This window comes from Sturnus vulgaris, chromosome 4 (assembly GCF_052056855.1).
Source record: "Sturnus vulgaris isolate bStuVul1 chromosome 4, bStuVul1.hap1, whole genome shotgun sequence".
Classification (NCBI taxonomy): Eukaryota; Metazoa; Chordata; class Aves; order Passeriformes; family Sturnidae; genus Sturnus; species Sturnus vulgaris.
This window is the reverse complement of record NC_142246.1, coordinates 43,737,020-43,752,013: the sequence shown is the minus strand read 5'-3', so window position 1 is coordinate 43,752,013 and position 14,994 is coordinate 43,737,020. Positions and strand designations below refer to the sequence as shown.

The window sequence follows — 14,994 nt, the reverse complement described above, 5'->3', positions numbered from 1 at the left end:
GCAAGTATGCATATGTTCCTGCAGGTAGTCTGCTCTGCCTACATGAATCTCCGCTCTCTCATTCCTGTTACCATAGCAAAGTGATACATCTGATCACAATTTTAATACTCTCAGGGTTTATCGTTATGTCCCTTTTTGAAATCTGACTGACTTTCCCAAGAATGCTCCAGCCCTCAAAATGTCTCTTAAGTAAATGGGCATACTATATTTAGAATGAAACACAAACCTCAACTGAAGAAATGCAAGTCTGGCTACTTCATTAAAACTCATCTTCAGTTCACGTAATTTAAATTAGCAAAGCAATATAAAAATGCTGATACCACCTCTTCTTTGCTTTACAGTGTTTTAACATTAAGAGGAGCTTAATTAATCAGGCTCAGCAATTGGAAAGACAGGATATATGCAGGAATCAGGATCCAGTGATCTGTCATCACATTTAATTACCTTGTGTATTCTGAGACTTTGCAGGGTTTCTTTCCCAGAGAGAAAGAACGGACCTCGGAGCCATGGTCCAACTTTCTTTTCATCTGCAAGGTGAGAGAAAAAGAGTAACAACACAGATTTAGTTACACAGTCAACCTTACTTATGTGTACTTCTGTAAAATTAACACATTTTTACCTTCTACTTTTATATCAAATTTCAAAAAGTTGACACTCATAAAATGACTTAAAGTAGTATTCTATTTTCTAAATTCAACAATATTTGATACATGTTTTAGAGGGTGCATGTATATATTATGACTCTTTTAGGGTCCAAAATCCATTGGAATTACATTCTTTTAATTCCCAAATTGTGAAAAAGTATGCAGAACTGTGTTATTTTATTTTGTGTTGGTTTATTCACTAAACTGTTCTCTCTCTGTCCTCCAGGAAAGGAGGGAAGGAACTAAATCAAAGCCCTGGATTTTTTGTGTTCAGGTACATTGCTTAGTCTCTCATTGAAATGATTAAATTTTAGGTAGCCTGTCTGCATTATAAATATAATTATATTTATTTCAAGGCCTAAAAAAATTAAAATTACTGTATCTTTTCTTTTGTATATACTTTTATTTTAAAGCTGTACGTTTAAAACATTTATAAAACTGCAATAAAAGTGACTGACAGATTAACCAGCATTTTTCCAAGAAGGGTAAGAATGAAAAACACTACACTCCAGTCTCGAATGTCACCCACAATTAGATATGATCAAAACCAAATAATGAGCAGGGCAGCTGCTAAAAGGGGAAGCCAGACTGCAAAAATTACCAAAGAGATGGAAACCAATGAAAGCCATATTTATCCAGGCAGACAAATAGAGATTACTTTCTACATATTTGGGTAATCTTTAACCACAGACTTTTGGACTAAATGAGACATACGTGTGCCAAATGCAACTTCTGAGCTTTCTTCAGTTTTCCTTTATTTTTGAGATGTGATACACCACAACAGTTTAGTCAGCTGAAGAATATTTACTGCTGTTTACAACTGTGAGCAGCAAAATACATAAACCAGTATTACATTTCAGTCTCTAGTATAACAATTTTCTTCCTTTTTTCCAAATTTCATGCTTAAGAAACAGTTTAAAAGTTGGCATCTTTCTTACACAGTTGTGATTTGATCTTTTTAAATGTTGTATTATAACACTGTTATTTAACCATTTATTGTATCAGTCTACCTACCTAAAACAAAACACCCCAAACCTAACAGGATTCTCTAACATTTATGGTCCATATACTTTTGTTGTGATTTTGGTTATTTATACTTTTAAAATACCCTTATGGCTTTACCTAAAAACAGCCACTGAAGATTTTGTGTTCTGCTTTATTAGTGCTTACACAGGAAAGCTAATGGGAACAGCTAGAACACAACCAGAAGAGCTTGCCTTGTAGCTGTGTTTTCTTGCCCATGCCTCACATGGGACACTCCACGGCATTTCACCAGACAAGCACTGAGCCAGAGCCACCCTGCATGCTGCCGAATCACCAGCCTCACCCTCGCTGCTTCCCCACGCCCCAGGAGGAGCAGCTCCCCCTGCTCCCCCCAAGAAAACCAGTTGCAAAGATCACTGAAAAATAACGGATACCATCTTCTCTTGCTATGCTAGGTGGGTGAGCCATCAAAATTACCGGCAGCATAAGTAAGATGTTTGAGAACGAATTTCAGTATTTGATGATAGTCTTTTCAGAAAGGATTTTTCCTGTGTAAGGAAAATTTTTATTTCCAGCTTGCCTTTCTGAGAGGTTATCATCATCATACTCCTCCTCTGCTTCTCGTAAGAGGGAGATGCAGTTTTTCAAAAGCACACCTTAAAAATAAAAAACAGAAAGCTAACAGCAGAATAATTAGCTCTGGTGATTTATTATTTCACGTTAGCGAAGAAAACAATATGCATTATGTTGCCTAATAATGACTTCACGTGTTTCTTTTGGCTGGGTTTTTTTCAGACATTTTAGGCAACTTTCACATGGGGTCCACCACGCAGACTGACTTTCAGTATCTCAGAAGGTGCTAAACGCCGTTTATTATATAAAGAAGATAAAACTTTCTCTATAACAGAGAGGTCTCGTGACAAGATTCAGACATCAGTGTAACCAAAACACAGAAACCGTCGAGCAAACATGCTCTAAACATATAATTTGTCGTTAGGAAAACACAACTCCTTCAGACAACGTAAATTTATTAAACTAACCGAGACTGCAGTATATCAAAAAAATAAAACAAAAAATATTTTGAAAAATGAAAAGAAGGGGCCGCAAACTGCATACTGCATCACCGCCCGCTACCAAGCGCTGGCAGCGCTCCCCGGCAGCGCACTGACTGCAGCTACGGCCCGGCGGCAGCCCTCCGCTACCGGCACGTCTCCGCCCGCGGACCGCCGGCGCGGAGGACGCGCGGCCACCGCCCGCCCCTCCCTGTCCTCTGCGGCCGCGCACCTGCGGGAAGAGGATGAGGCGGCCACTCACTTTGTAGAAGATCATCTTAAGGGTGCCGTAGAAGCCCATGGTGTCGGCGCGCTTCCCCTTGCGCGGCGGCGGCGGCACCCCGCGGGCCCGGCGGCCGGGCAGGCGCTGGCAGTACAGCCCCTTCTCCGGCAGGTAGGTCACCGCCTCCCGCGCCGACATGCTCGGGCACGGCAGTCGGCGGCGGCGCTGCTGGCCCGGCTGGCCTGGCCTGGCCTGGCCTGGCCTGGCCCGGCCCGGCCCTACCCTGCCTGCGCTGAGCTCGACTCCCCCAGCCCGCCCGTCCCCCGCACCCGCCCCGTCCCTCCCTGTCCCTCCCTGTCCCTCCCTCTCCGCCCGCCTCCGCAGCGGCGGCGCGGCACTGCGGGAAGTACGTCCGGGAGGGACCTGCGGGCCCCGCCGGCGGGAAACCGCCCTCACTCCGCGCAGAGGCGAGGAAAAATTTTAAAAATAATTAAAAAAACAGTGCTGCCTGGGTTTGGGGCTATTTTCCCCTCTCACCTTTCTCCCTCCCTCCCCTCCCACTTCTCCCGCACCGCCTCCGAGGCAGGGGCTGCCACCAAGCCCTCGCTCTGTTCTCTCAGTGCCACCCTCTCCACGGTTTTCCAAGCGGGTGCAAAACAAGCTCATTTCTACTAACTATAATTATACCATCGCCCTCGGCGGGCCTGGCTGGACTCGTCCATGACTGCATTCCGTGGATAGACCCAAATTGGTCCTTTAAAAGTCCGGGTAATTTTAGAATCATTTGAAATACACTACAATTTTGCCAGGGAAAAAGATGCTGAAATACCCTCTATTGGCTAGACAATAGAATAATCGGTTTTTTAAGATTTAGGAACTGAAAGACCCGAATCCAGCAATTATTTAATATGCATTAAAATACTAATCCAGAGCAGAGCCGCGGCGGAGCTGACAGAGGCAGGAGCGGGATTTCCCCAGCAGGGAGGCAGGCAGCCTTCCCCGCGCACCTGGAACAGTCTGGACGCACATACACTCCCCTCTTCCGTACAAGGCAGCTCTTGGGCGGCACCAAGCCATCTTAGCTCGGGCTTCAAATCCTACGCAGGATTCTCACTTGTATTTCAGAGAAAGCACAAGAAAATCCCTTGGTAATTACTTGCTAAGAACGCTCCTTTTTTGGTCATTGTTCACATCAAAAAATCTGTCCAGTTCACCCTTACTGCTCGATTCAAGGGCACTGAAGTTCCTGACATATGTCTGGGCTCTCAGACAGATACCTGGAACCCGCACAGCAGCTGAGTAGCTTGTTGGTTTTTTTTCGTTTCTGTACAGACGACTCAAGGGACCTCCGCTTCCACATTTTTTTAATTGGTTGGTGGGTTTTTTTGTTTTTGTGGGTTTGTTTTTTTTTTTTGGGGGGGGGGGGGTGGTTTTTTGGTTGTTTTTTGTGGTTTTTTTCCCCTCCTGCAAAGTTTTCTGCTCTGTTCAGGACAGAGCATACCCTGAACATCATCGGAAGCTGCAGCATTCCCCTATTATTTTCCCCAAGTCCAGTGGAAACTGGAGATGCTCAGCAGCCCTCCAAACCGATGCACTCAAACAGAAGGAAGCATGCAGTCCGTTCCTACTGACCTGAGGGGAAACCATCTTCTTTATCATCCAAAGCAGTACAAAAAAGGTTTTACCTTTATAGAACACACATCCAAAGGAGTGGAACTGTGAAACCCATTAGCTTCCTCATTGGTACTTTGAAAAATCTCCTATGTATTATTACTTAGCAGTAGATAAGTGTGGCAGGTGTTAGCACACCCAGATAATGTGAAATCACTACCCCCACAGCACAGAGATTCTGCCTTTCTATGGTTTTATGTATCTCCCATCCAGCACTGACTCCTCACAGGGTTTTACATTTCCCAGTGAAAATGGTTCTGCCCATCAAATCTTGGCATTTATGCCATTATCCACTAAACTGCAGTGCTGTATATTTTATGAGAACAAAATGGTCTGGAGTTGACTTCATACCTCAGATATTAACAGAGCTGTACATATCCCAGGAGACTGTTATTGCTTTCCTTTGCTAGCACATCACATACAAAGGGGAAAGGAAAAAAACCACAGGCTGCACATATACATTAAATAATCACAGGAAGCAAATTAATACTCAGATCATCAGAGTAGGAAAGAATTTGAACATTATCACTCTGAGAACTTAGAAGTACTTTATATATGTGCCTGCCTAATGCCTTGTGATGCTTTCAGCTATCTCTGCCCCTTCTCCCATCAGTGAATGTACTTGATGCAGAGGGGGAATGATGGCTACTCTTGCTCCAGCATAGAAGCAGGAGCAGGAAGGAAATCCCCAGGAATTAGCCTCTCCCCCAGACCAAAGGCAAGTGTAATCTGACAGCATGGCTAGATTTATCTTTTGAACAAAGTGTGCTTCAGAATTAAGCAGTCAATGAGTTGAATAATAATTAGAAATTACAAATTTCCTCTCTTTTGAAGTACTACTATTGCAGATTACTTCTCTTTTGATCATGACTGGCAGATATTCTCTCATGGTAAAAAAACCCACTGACTTAACTACTAATCACTTTGCCACAGTCAGGACCCATGTAATAACCCCAACAATCATTTGCTAATGGTAGAAAACTTGGTATGTCAGGTATTTGTTCTGCACAAAAGATTAGGGTTTTTTCCTAATTTTAGATACAGATATCACAGATAGATGTGACATTTGAACAATGACCATCTGTCATCTAGCAATCTGCCTTTCTCAGAGAAAAAAGTTGCATATGGTTATGGCTCTGGATTTCACATTTTTAGCATTTTTCTCTGCAGTGGTTCCACTTTTGATTCTCCACAAATAAAGAAACATTCCCTCTATCTCAAACTAAGTTTGATAGTCTCTAGGTAATTGCAAAATTGCTCTAGTTGGATGTCTGTTCTTCCCCAAAATGCCTAACCACAGCCTAGGCCCTCCCTAGTTATTGGAGAAGAACATGCTCCACCAAAGGCTGAGGGCACCTACTGTTAGAATCCCACTTCTAAATTCTTGTCTAGAAAGGACTTTATATTTTCCCAGAAGATGCAGAGTGAAGTTGTGTGAACTCAGTCTTCCCAGGTTAGGAAGTTCCACATTACTTCTGCAAAACCTTAATTAATTTCCTACAAGGGAGAGTGTGGTGCATTCATTACACGATTTTTTTCTGAGGAGAGGGTGATTCTGAAAGTCAAGGGAGAGAGACAAAGGTGGAGGAATAAGACCTCAACCCTGCAGGTGCTTTTGAGAGCCTGACAGCAAGTAGCAAAAATGGTGCATTCACTTACATCTCTATCAACAATTTGAAATAATATTTACTACAGTAACTTAATGCCTGAAGAATACTTAATGGTATAAAGTAAACATTCATCACAAATCAAAGTACAATGAGGAAGACTACAGTTTAAAGCAATGTTAAGAGAAAAATCAAAAGTTACCATGTTTCTTTCCCTGTTTGGTATATATTTAATTTCAAAGGCTTGTCTTACCTTGTTTAAGCTGACAATAATTTTTCAAGTTCTTAAAACCACAAACAACTTACAATTCATGACATTTAGAAAAATGTCTACATCAAAATTACATAGTTTTCAGTGGACACAACTCCAATCTTATTTCCCATCAGTACTGCCAACTCTTAATTAAAAAAAGTTCACAACATCCAGTTCTTTTCCTGTTGGCAACACTTCTAGCACATTTACCAGTTTGTCATGTGGCATGCTGTAATTAAGACCATCTATTACTTCTAATGAAAGACTAGAATGAATTATAGAAATCACCTGCAGAGCTATATAATCCCCAGAAGAACAGAGATTACAGTGCAATAGACCAAAGAATCAACTTTTTTGGCTTTTTTTTTTTTTTTTTTTTTTTTTTTTTTTTTTTTTTTTTTAGTTGAAGAAACATTTTTACATTTTTGAGTGGAGAGACCAAAGGATGGTCTGGCTGTGTTAATGGCCAGTCAGCATTTTGAAAAAACACTGGCGCTTAAACCAGGGAATGCAAAAACCATAACTGGCATTTCACATACACACACATGTGTGAGGGGAGCATAATGTGTGCAGGAGGAACGTGGAACAACGTGGTTTGGTATCTCCATTAATATTGGTAAATGCATCATTCAAGACAGTGCCAGAAGGGATTCTGTGTACTCTGCACATTTAGCAGATGCTAAGCAGACTGACTCCTTTAGAAACATTTCAGAGGGATTTTTGTGTATTGTCTAATAGGATTGCAGGGCTTTTTCTATCCAGGAAATCAAACATCCTAATCGGGAGGAGCCAAATACTTAGCTGTGCAACATTTACCCAGGACATGGTCAAGATGACCTGAGAAGGACAGTAATGCTTAGTTGCTTTTCCCTTTCTCAAATTTGGACCCACTTAGGCTTTAAACACTCCCCTTTTGCTTGGTAATCTAGTTTGGGCAACTGCAGCAGCCAGCACTTTGTCTTCTATATTTGACCTATTCATCCAACTACATACTTCATTTAATTTGCCAAATGCTCCCATTCAGACAAGAATCTGGCCCCACGGAGGGATATTTCCACCATCTGCTTTAGACATTTAACTACAGCTTAGCAAGAGACACCTACATTTAAAAGCTGAAGTTCCCACTCACCCAGTGAGAAAGGCACATGCTAGAGCACAGCATGTATAAGATCTCAGAAAAGGAGAAAAATATTCCACATGATAGCAAGTGTTTAACATGTTTCAAAGTAATTCAGGGTGGGCCTTTCCACAAAAAGGCACTACTTTTATGGTCAGATCTTTTTCTTTTTGAACTATTATGAAATTACACAAGTGATCCACTGGGATCATAGAAATCCCATGTTCTCACAGTTTTTCCCAGTTCAGTTTGGGCTAGGCAGCAGCCTTACAGGCTACAGATTTGACATTTATTAGTGCGTATAGTAGTTGCTGAGCTGGAAGTATTTTATGGGTAAATTCCAGATCTGTGAGCAGGGTGAGATGAAGGTTTAGCACACTCGCCAGTTAAGGAAAATGGGTATTTGGCTAAGGAAGTTCAAGGGTACAGTGTAGGATACACCTGTCACGCAGGTGTAACTGTGTAGAATATACCATTAGTATTGATGGCACAAAACAGATCTGGAGAAATTATTTTAGGTGCACCAGTTTGTGACCAACAGCTGCTACATTATAGCTATGAGGAAAGAACAAAAGCAACTTAGCTCCCTGGAAGCTGTTCAGATAGAAGAATTTCTGCTCAATTTGTTTATAATGTGCGCAGCAAGCTTAGAAAGGTTCACTCCTGCATGTTTGCCTGAACACAGTTACAGGAAGAAATTTACACTTATGATCATGTGTAGTTCAAGTGTAATACAAGCAATTCGGGACACTGCAACGTGCACTAATCAACAGCTTAATGATAAATGATGTATTTTTATAATACTGATGAACTTAAGGTTCAGGAGGATGTAGTGAAAAAACAGTAACTCTATTGTGGGAGGAAGGAAACAGAGAGGCATTACACTACGTTGCATGAAGCCTTCCAAAGGCTTAAGTGGAGTGGAGAACATGTATTATGAAGTATGATGGGTAATACCAAACGTGTTTCACTAACCGTATAATGTTTCTTGGCAAAGCATTTTGAAGACTGCTTTCAAAATGAAATGCCCCACGCATGATTATCTGTGATTTCCATGCAAAGTAAGGTACTGTAGTCAAACAAAATCGTAACAAGACTTTCAGCTTTTTTTATGCAAGGGAGGAAATGGTATTGGTAGCAACTGAAAAAAATCAATTAATACTTATTTATAAATCCTGATCCTATTAGAATAGTGTGAACTTTGATTACAAATACCATTTTAAAGGTATATATAGCAGAGATTTCCTATAAACCCTTTTCTTAAAATATTTGCCTTTAAAAAAATAGAGTTCTAAATACATTGTGATAAAATTCAAAAGGTGTGCTAGTTAATGGCTGTAAAAAATAGCTTTGAAAAAGATTTAAACATGAAGTGTATATAACAGATTTCAGCATTGGATGTTTATAATAAACTTCAAATGATGCTTTAAGAGCAGGGAGATTTCACAGACAGGCTTGATGTAATATGGCATCACTGTGTCTCCAGCAGAGCAGAACTCCTCTCTGAAGGTCATATATCCTGTCATCTTTGCTGGTTCTCTGTAGCTGGGCACAGAATTTGCAACATATGCTTCGATGCTTAGGTTATTTTAAAGGAGTACCGCCAAAGCTGTCATACGCCCATCAAGGAAAGGAACAGATCCAGGCACTCTTCCTTGGTGATAACACCAGCTTAAAGATGTCCCAGTCTCACCTGCTCATTCCTGTACCCAAATGGCTCTTGCCCTTATTTCTGCAGGAACCAACATCTGTAGAAACACCCTGTGAACCAATTCATTAACTGATGCAAGGTGAAGAGAGATGGGTCTAAATTTTCTCTTGGGGTTTTCTTTTTTCTTTCTTTCAGAACTAGTTGCTAGTTTCAATTTCCACATGCTTTCACAAACAATTGAGCCAGCAGAAGCAAATGAGCAATTCACAGGCAGGGCACAAACTCCTTGAGCCAGCCACACCACTGAGAAAAAGGTATGAGAAACTATGATGCGAGTGTCCCATGCAGAGAGGATAAGCCTATTATTTACACCTAGAGGCATCACTCTCTCAGCTATAGCTTCATGTGCATTTAACCCAGCACAGCCACTGGGAAGAATGAAAGAAACAAACAGTTCCTGCACTTGTGGCTACCCTTGGCCATTCATTTCTATCCTTGAATCACTTTTCAGATGCCACCACAGCCTTCACTGTATGGCTCTGTGGTCAACTACAGTGGCAACTGACCTTGGGTCACCTTTTTGCTAGGCTATTTCCCAGCCAGGTCAGATTCCTCATTTTCCTCACTGCACAGGCACACACAAATCTGTGCCTGTATAGTGAGAGGTACAGCCCGTTCTCTCCTTTTTAAACTCCCCAAGCCCCCAGAAGAGCTACCTTACCTTGAACACTTGCAAAACTACAGCCCTAGGTGAAAAGGCAAGGAACTGTGGGGTTTGGGCTTTGTCCTCCCAACCCAGAGGAACTGTATTATCACTAGAACAACTTATTTGCTTGAAAAATATACTTCAGTCTGTGATAAATGGACATTCAAAGATTTACCACAAAACAACAACAAGGTGAACCACAGGCAGGGGGTACAATGCCAACCTTCTTTAAAAATGTCATGTTGTAACTCCAGGAAGCTTGTCTCATTAGAACTCTATATATTTCACTGAATAAAACCAACAAAAACAGAACATTTTTCTTCTGAAAGCATTTTTCTTCTTGTTAAAGAAAAAGATAAATTAAAATAAAATATCAGTGCAGCTAAGCTTCCTGTTGCTTTTAATTCCCTGTGACTGTAACCACATGCAAGTTTACTACACAGAAATATATGGTTTGTTTTAAAACTAGCAATATTAGCATATAATAAACATTTCTTTAATAGTGCATATTCATAAGGAGCACAATTAAGGTTGATAATGCAACCTGCACTTTCACATTCTTCTCTGCTTTCTGTGCAACAAGAACATTATGCGTTGCTTTTTTGAGTTTTGTACAAAATTGTAAGATTATTCATTTTTCAAAGGAAGAAGGTATTACATATAATACATCTTGCAAAACATTCTCTAATGGCAGCAGATCTTCATAAGAACTGCGTCTTCATTCATTGCACTCCTATTAAAGTTAACTGTAATCTATTTATTATATCATTAAACTTAACATATTGTAAGATTAATTCTATTTATAGATGCAGTAATAGCTGTGATAATCACTCAAGTTCTCCTGGAACCAGGCTGTGCTTCTGGGTCACAGTCAACAGCAGCAGCTGCTTCAGAGACCAAAGGACATTTCTAAATTTCTGGAAGTGATGGCCTTGCCTGTTACACACTGGACAAGCCTGAGTGGCCCTGCAGAGCAGCCCCTGCAAGCTGCTGGCTCCCACACTTGCAATGTGGAGGAAGCTGGCACCACACATCCAGTCCACTTTTCTCCCTTGGCCCACTCTTCTCCCAGATGTCCATACACACCACTGAAGTCAAGGGCAGTGGCTGCCACACCACACCAGCAACCAGAGGCCGCCTTGGCACAGGGTAGTCTGTTGGCACAATATGAAGATAGCAGTCACTGCCTGGGGTCTTTTTAAAATAATTTTACCTTAGATTCCTATCATAGTAATTTTACAGATTCTGCATTTGACAGTAGTCTATAAAGTTAGAAAACCATGCACTAGAGACTGTTCTCAGACACTGAAAGCACAAGCCCTTCTTGCTGATTAACAGATGACAAACACAATACAGAAAAAATTAATAGGGATCGGTTCCTTTTTCCAGTATTTCAAATAGAGAGCTGAGTTGTTTTGTTTATATTGACAAGAATGTTTCTAAATTGGAGAAGTGTGCATTTCTGCCTTTGAACACCAATGTTCAAACTGTTTTCACTGAATATAAACAGGTTGGTAAATCACCTTTGTACAGAAAAAGAAATGTGTGTTTGGACTTGGAAGGCTTACCAAAAATGTTTGTCCTTTGCACTGAATACAAATGCAGGACTGGTATCTACTGCTGTTTTCTGTTAAGTTTTCCTTTTTTTTTTTTAGAGATAGCTTAATTTTAATTACCAAGAGAAGTGCTTGTTTATCTGGCATAATCTATACAAATTTACTTACAAAATAGTTTCTGTTGTCATTTGTGGTACATGAGAATGAGAACGGGTTAGTTGTGAGTCTTTAGGCTACAGACAAGTATTCTGCAATTACACATTAAACAAGAAGGATTTAGGAAGAATGTAAAGAAAAATCTATAAAAAATGTCAAATCACTTTTCCTACCTGTTTTACCTAAAGGGGGTATAAAGGTTACAAAACCAAGCATTCAAAAGAATTTGAAATGACAGGAATAAGATGCTTTTACTACAAAAAAGCTGCTTAACAAGACAGCTGGTGCATGGTACTTACTAAATAAGAGAGATTCTGTGGAAACACACAAACAGTGTCTGAGCAGTGATTTATTATACATTGCATCTGTGTACGTGCATCAAGTTTACAAAGGCAAACATTCCAATGGTTTAGGCATGCCATCCTAGCATCCATCTTATGGCATCAAGGGAATTCACCCCATCATGTGGCAACACACTGACTCCCTGTACAGTGTGCCAAAGACATGGAACACAGCCTGAGCCTCCATGTGACAACCCACCACTGTGGGTAACCAGCAGTGAGGAAACACAGCAGGATGCCACCTTTGGTGCAAAAACTTTAGAGGAAGATGAAATGTGATGTGCCAGGGCAGTTTGCTGGTAACAGAAGTGTAGGATCCTTGAGTCTCAGCTTTGGAGAGGCAATTGTGCTGTTGAATGTGTATGAATTTCCCAGGCTCTCTCCATCTTTTTCTCCGTGTTTCTCTGCAAACACCATCCTCAAGGTCCTCCATTCTCTTGCCCTGTGCTTCCTGTAGCAATCTTCTGGCCTAGTATTTCCCCAGTAGCCTCCTCCCTTCTGCCTTCTCCACAGCATCACAGTCTAACAAGACTTATTGTCACCTTGTAACTTCCTTCCTTTCCTATCCTCAACCATGTTTTCTCCCTCTCTGGAATTCAGAGGAAGCATTTTTCAATACAATGTTCAAGCATCTACAAGGCAGGGGACATCTGGACTGCAGGACACAATCATATAAAGGCCTGGGTTAGAAGGGACCTTCAAGATCATTTAGTTCCAACCTCCCCCCCACCGTGGTCTTTGATGCCACCCACTAGATCAGGTTGCTCAGGGCCTCATCCAATCTGGCCTTGAACAATTTCAGGGATGGGGCATCCATAACTTCTCTGAGCAACCTACTCCAGTGCCTCTCTAGCTCCTGGGTAAAGAATTTCTTCCAAACATCTAACCTAAATCTCTCCTCTTTCAGTTTAAAACTGTACCCCCTTGTCCTGTCACTACCTACCTGCATAAAAAGTGACTTTCTCTCGTTTTTATAAGTCTTTTTGAGGAACTGAAAGACAACAGTGAAGTCTCCACGAAGCCTTCTCATCTCCAGGTTGAACAACCCCAGCTCTCTCAGCCTGTTTTCACAGAAGTGCTTTGGCCCCCTGATCATCTTCATGGCCTCCTCTGCACTTGCTCCAGCAGGCCCATGTCTTTCTTGTGCTGAAGACCCCAGAGGTGAACAAAGCACTGCAGGTGGAGTCTCAACAGAGTAGAGCAGAGAGGCAGAATCCCCTCCCTCGCCCTGCTGCCCACAATGCTTTAGATGAAGTTCAGGACACAACTGGCCTTCTGGGCTGCAAGCACGTTGCTGGCTCATATCCAGCCTTCTGTCCACCAGAATACCCATGTCCTCCTCTGTAGGGCTGCTCTCAATGAGATCTCCCAGTCTGTACTCACGTCTGGATTGCCTTTACTCAGGTGCAACACCTTGCACTTGGACTCCTGGCCTCCAGAGTTTTTCATGGGCCCACTTCCTAACCTTGTCCAGGTCCTGCTGGATGGTATCCCATCGTTCTGTTGCGTTGAGTTGCCAGATCTGGTCAGCTCCTCTGTACCTACAGTCAGTTTTCCTGGGGATCTAATCCACTAATTCTTTAAAGTACTCCAAGTTCACTTTTCTGGAGCTCACAGTCCTGACTTTGCTCTTTGTCAGGCCCATCTTCCTCAAGATCATAAACTCAACCAGAGCATGGTCGCTGTGGCCTAGGCTGCCTCCAGTCTTAACCTGTCTAATGAGCTCCTCTGCATTGGTAAGCACCAGGTCCAGTAATGCTTCTCCTTTGCTTTGTGTAATACCTGCACCAGCAAGTTATCTAGAGGATATTTGGTGTTTTCTCTGCCATTCTTGCCCGCATCTGCAGAGCAGTTGGAAGCAGCCACTACAGGGAAGATGCAGTTCAGCCTACATTGCCTTTGGCTACAGAATTGTCGGTGCATCCCAGATCAGTCAGGTCAGATCAGTCTGATCAGTACTATGACCTGGTAGGACACAGACTCCTTGCAGCCCAGAATGTGTCTGGTACATGGAAATGGTCATTTTTCTCATGCCCTAGCATTAAGTGGCAGTGGTGGTTATAAAATTGCACATTCTACCTGCTTGATCCAGCTTCCTTTTCTCACTGAACCCATGCCTATGCTCCATGGAAGAGCAGAGAGAAAGGAATTTACTTTTTTTTCCATGAACCCTCATGATTTATTGCCATGACAACTCTCCCCTCTCCAGAGGCGTGGGGGAGCCCTGTAAGCTTGTTTCTCCTGAGTACATTCTTCCTGCAGTAGAGGATGGATGCCAAACCTTTGCAGAGCAGAAAGGAATGCCAGGCATCCCAGGATCACACCAGATGCTTTGAAGGCTTGCTAACCCACTGTCATTCACTTTGTGCTGTGCAATTGCATGTCAAAATGGGCTACAGTCAGAGCACACAGGCCAGCAAACCTGCCCCATTTAAAATCACTCTTCCCCAAACAGGTGCTGCCAGTCTAGAAACCACACAGCATGTTTGCCTGCCTCTACAAGAGACACAGCACTGCACAACTTTGGGTAACGAGTCCCTCATCCATATGAGAGAGATGACAATTGGTAATAATTTTTTTTTTTTACACTGAATTTAGCTTTATCAGCACGACTCTTTGTAACAGATGTTTCATAGAATTCAAGAAGTACAAAATAGGTGACACATTTCACAGTGTTTCAGAGATATTTTCAAACAGTGCTACCTGTATAAAACCTAAGAACTATAGTATAAAAGAAGAAAATGACCATACCTGTCTACTGTTACGTCTAAGCTTCTTTTGGGAAAGCATTTTGTTCAATAAAAACTTACATATATATATCCGTTATAAAGCTATAACATTTCTACTTGAATTAAAAAAAGCTACAAGCCAAAATGCCGTTTCTACCCTCAAGGAAAACTGCATGTTGCAACCTTCACATAACCTCAGACATCACATATTTAATAATTTCTCTAAAAACTTCTATCAACTTGCCAGATCAGTGTAATGGAACTGATGTGCTCCCTAAACCAATCCATTCACTGTGGGTTAAAC

At 41.8% G+C, this 14,994-nt stretch overlaps 1 protein-coding gene and 1 long non-coding RNA gene across 6 annotated transcripts in view; one reads left to right on the top strand and one right to left on the bottom strand.

The window, feature by feature from the left end:
* Positions 1-14,994, bottom strand: part of FBXW7 (F-box and WD repeat domain containing 7) — a 193,370-nt gene that overhangs the window by 30,570 nt on the left and 147,806 nt on the right. For 3 of the 5 annotated variants that reach the window (XM_014890687.2, XM_088163742.1, XM_088163744.1), the window contains one exon: positions 445-527. In XM_014890687.2, the coding sequence (XP_014746173.1) occupies positions 445-527 (83 nt within the window). Of the gene's footprint in view, positions 1-444; positions 528-2,912; positions 3,220-14,994 lie in introns of those variants that run through there. The other 2 variants (XM_014890690.2, XM_088163743.1) reach the window with 2 other exon arrangements.
* LOC148223983 (uncharacterized) overlaps positions 4,000-14,994 on the top strand; it is a 42,909-nt gene continuing 31,914 nt past the window's right edge. The window contains exon 1 of the long non-coding RNA XR_015803223.1: positions 4,000-14,527. This is a non-coding gene — a long non-coding RNA (uncharacterized LOC148223983). The remainder of the gene's footprint in view (positions 14,528-14,994) is intronic.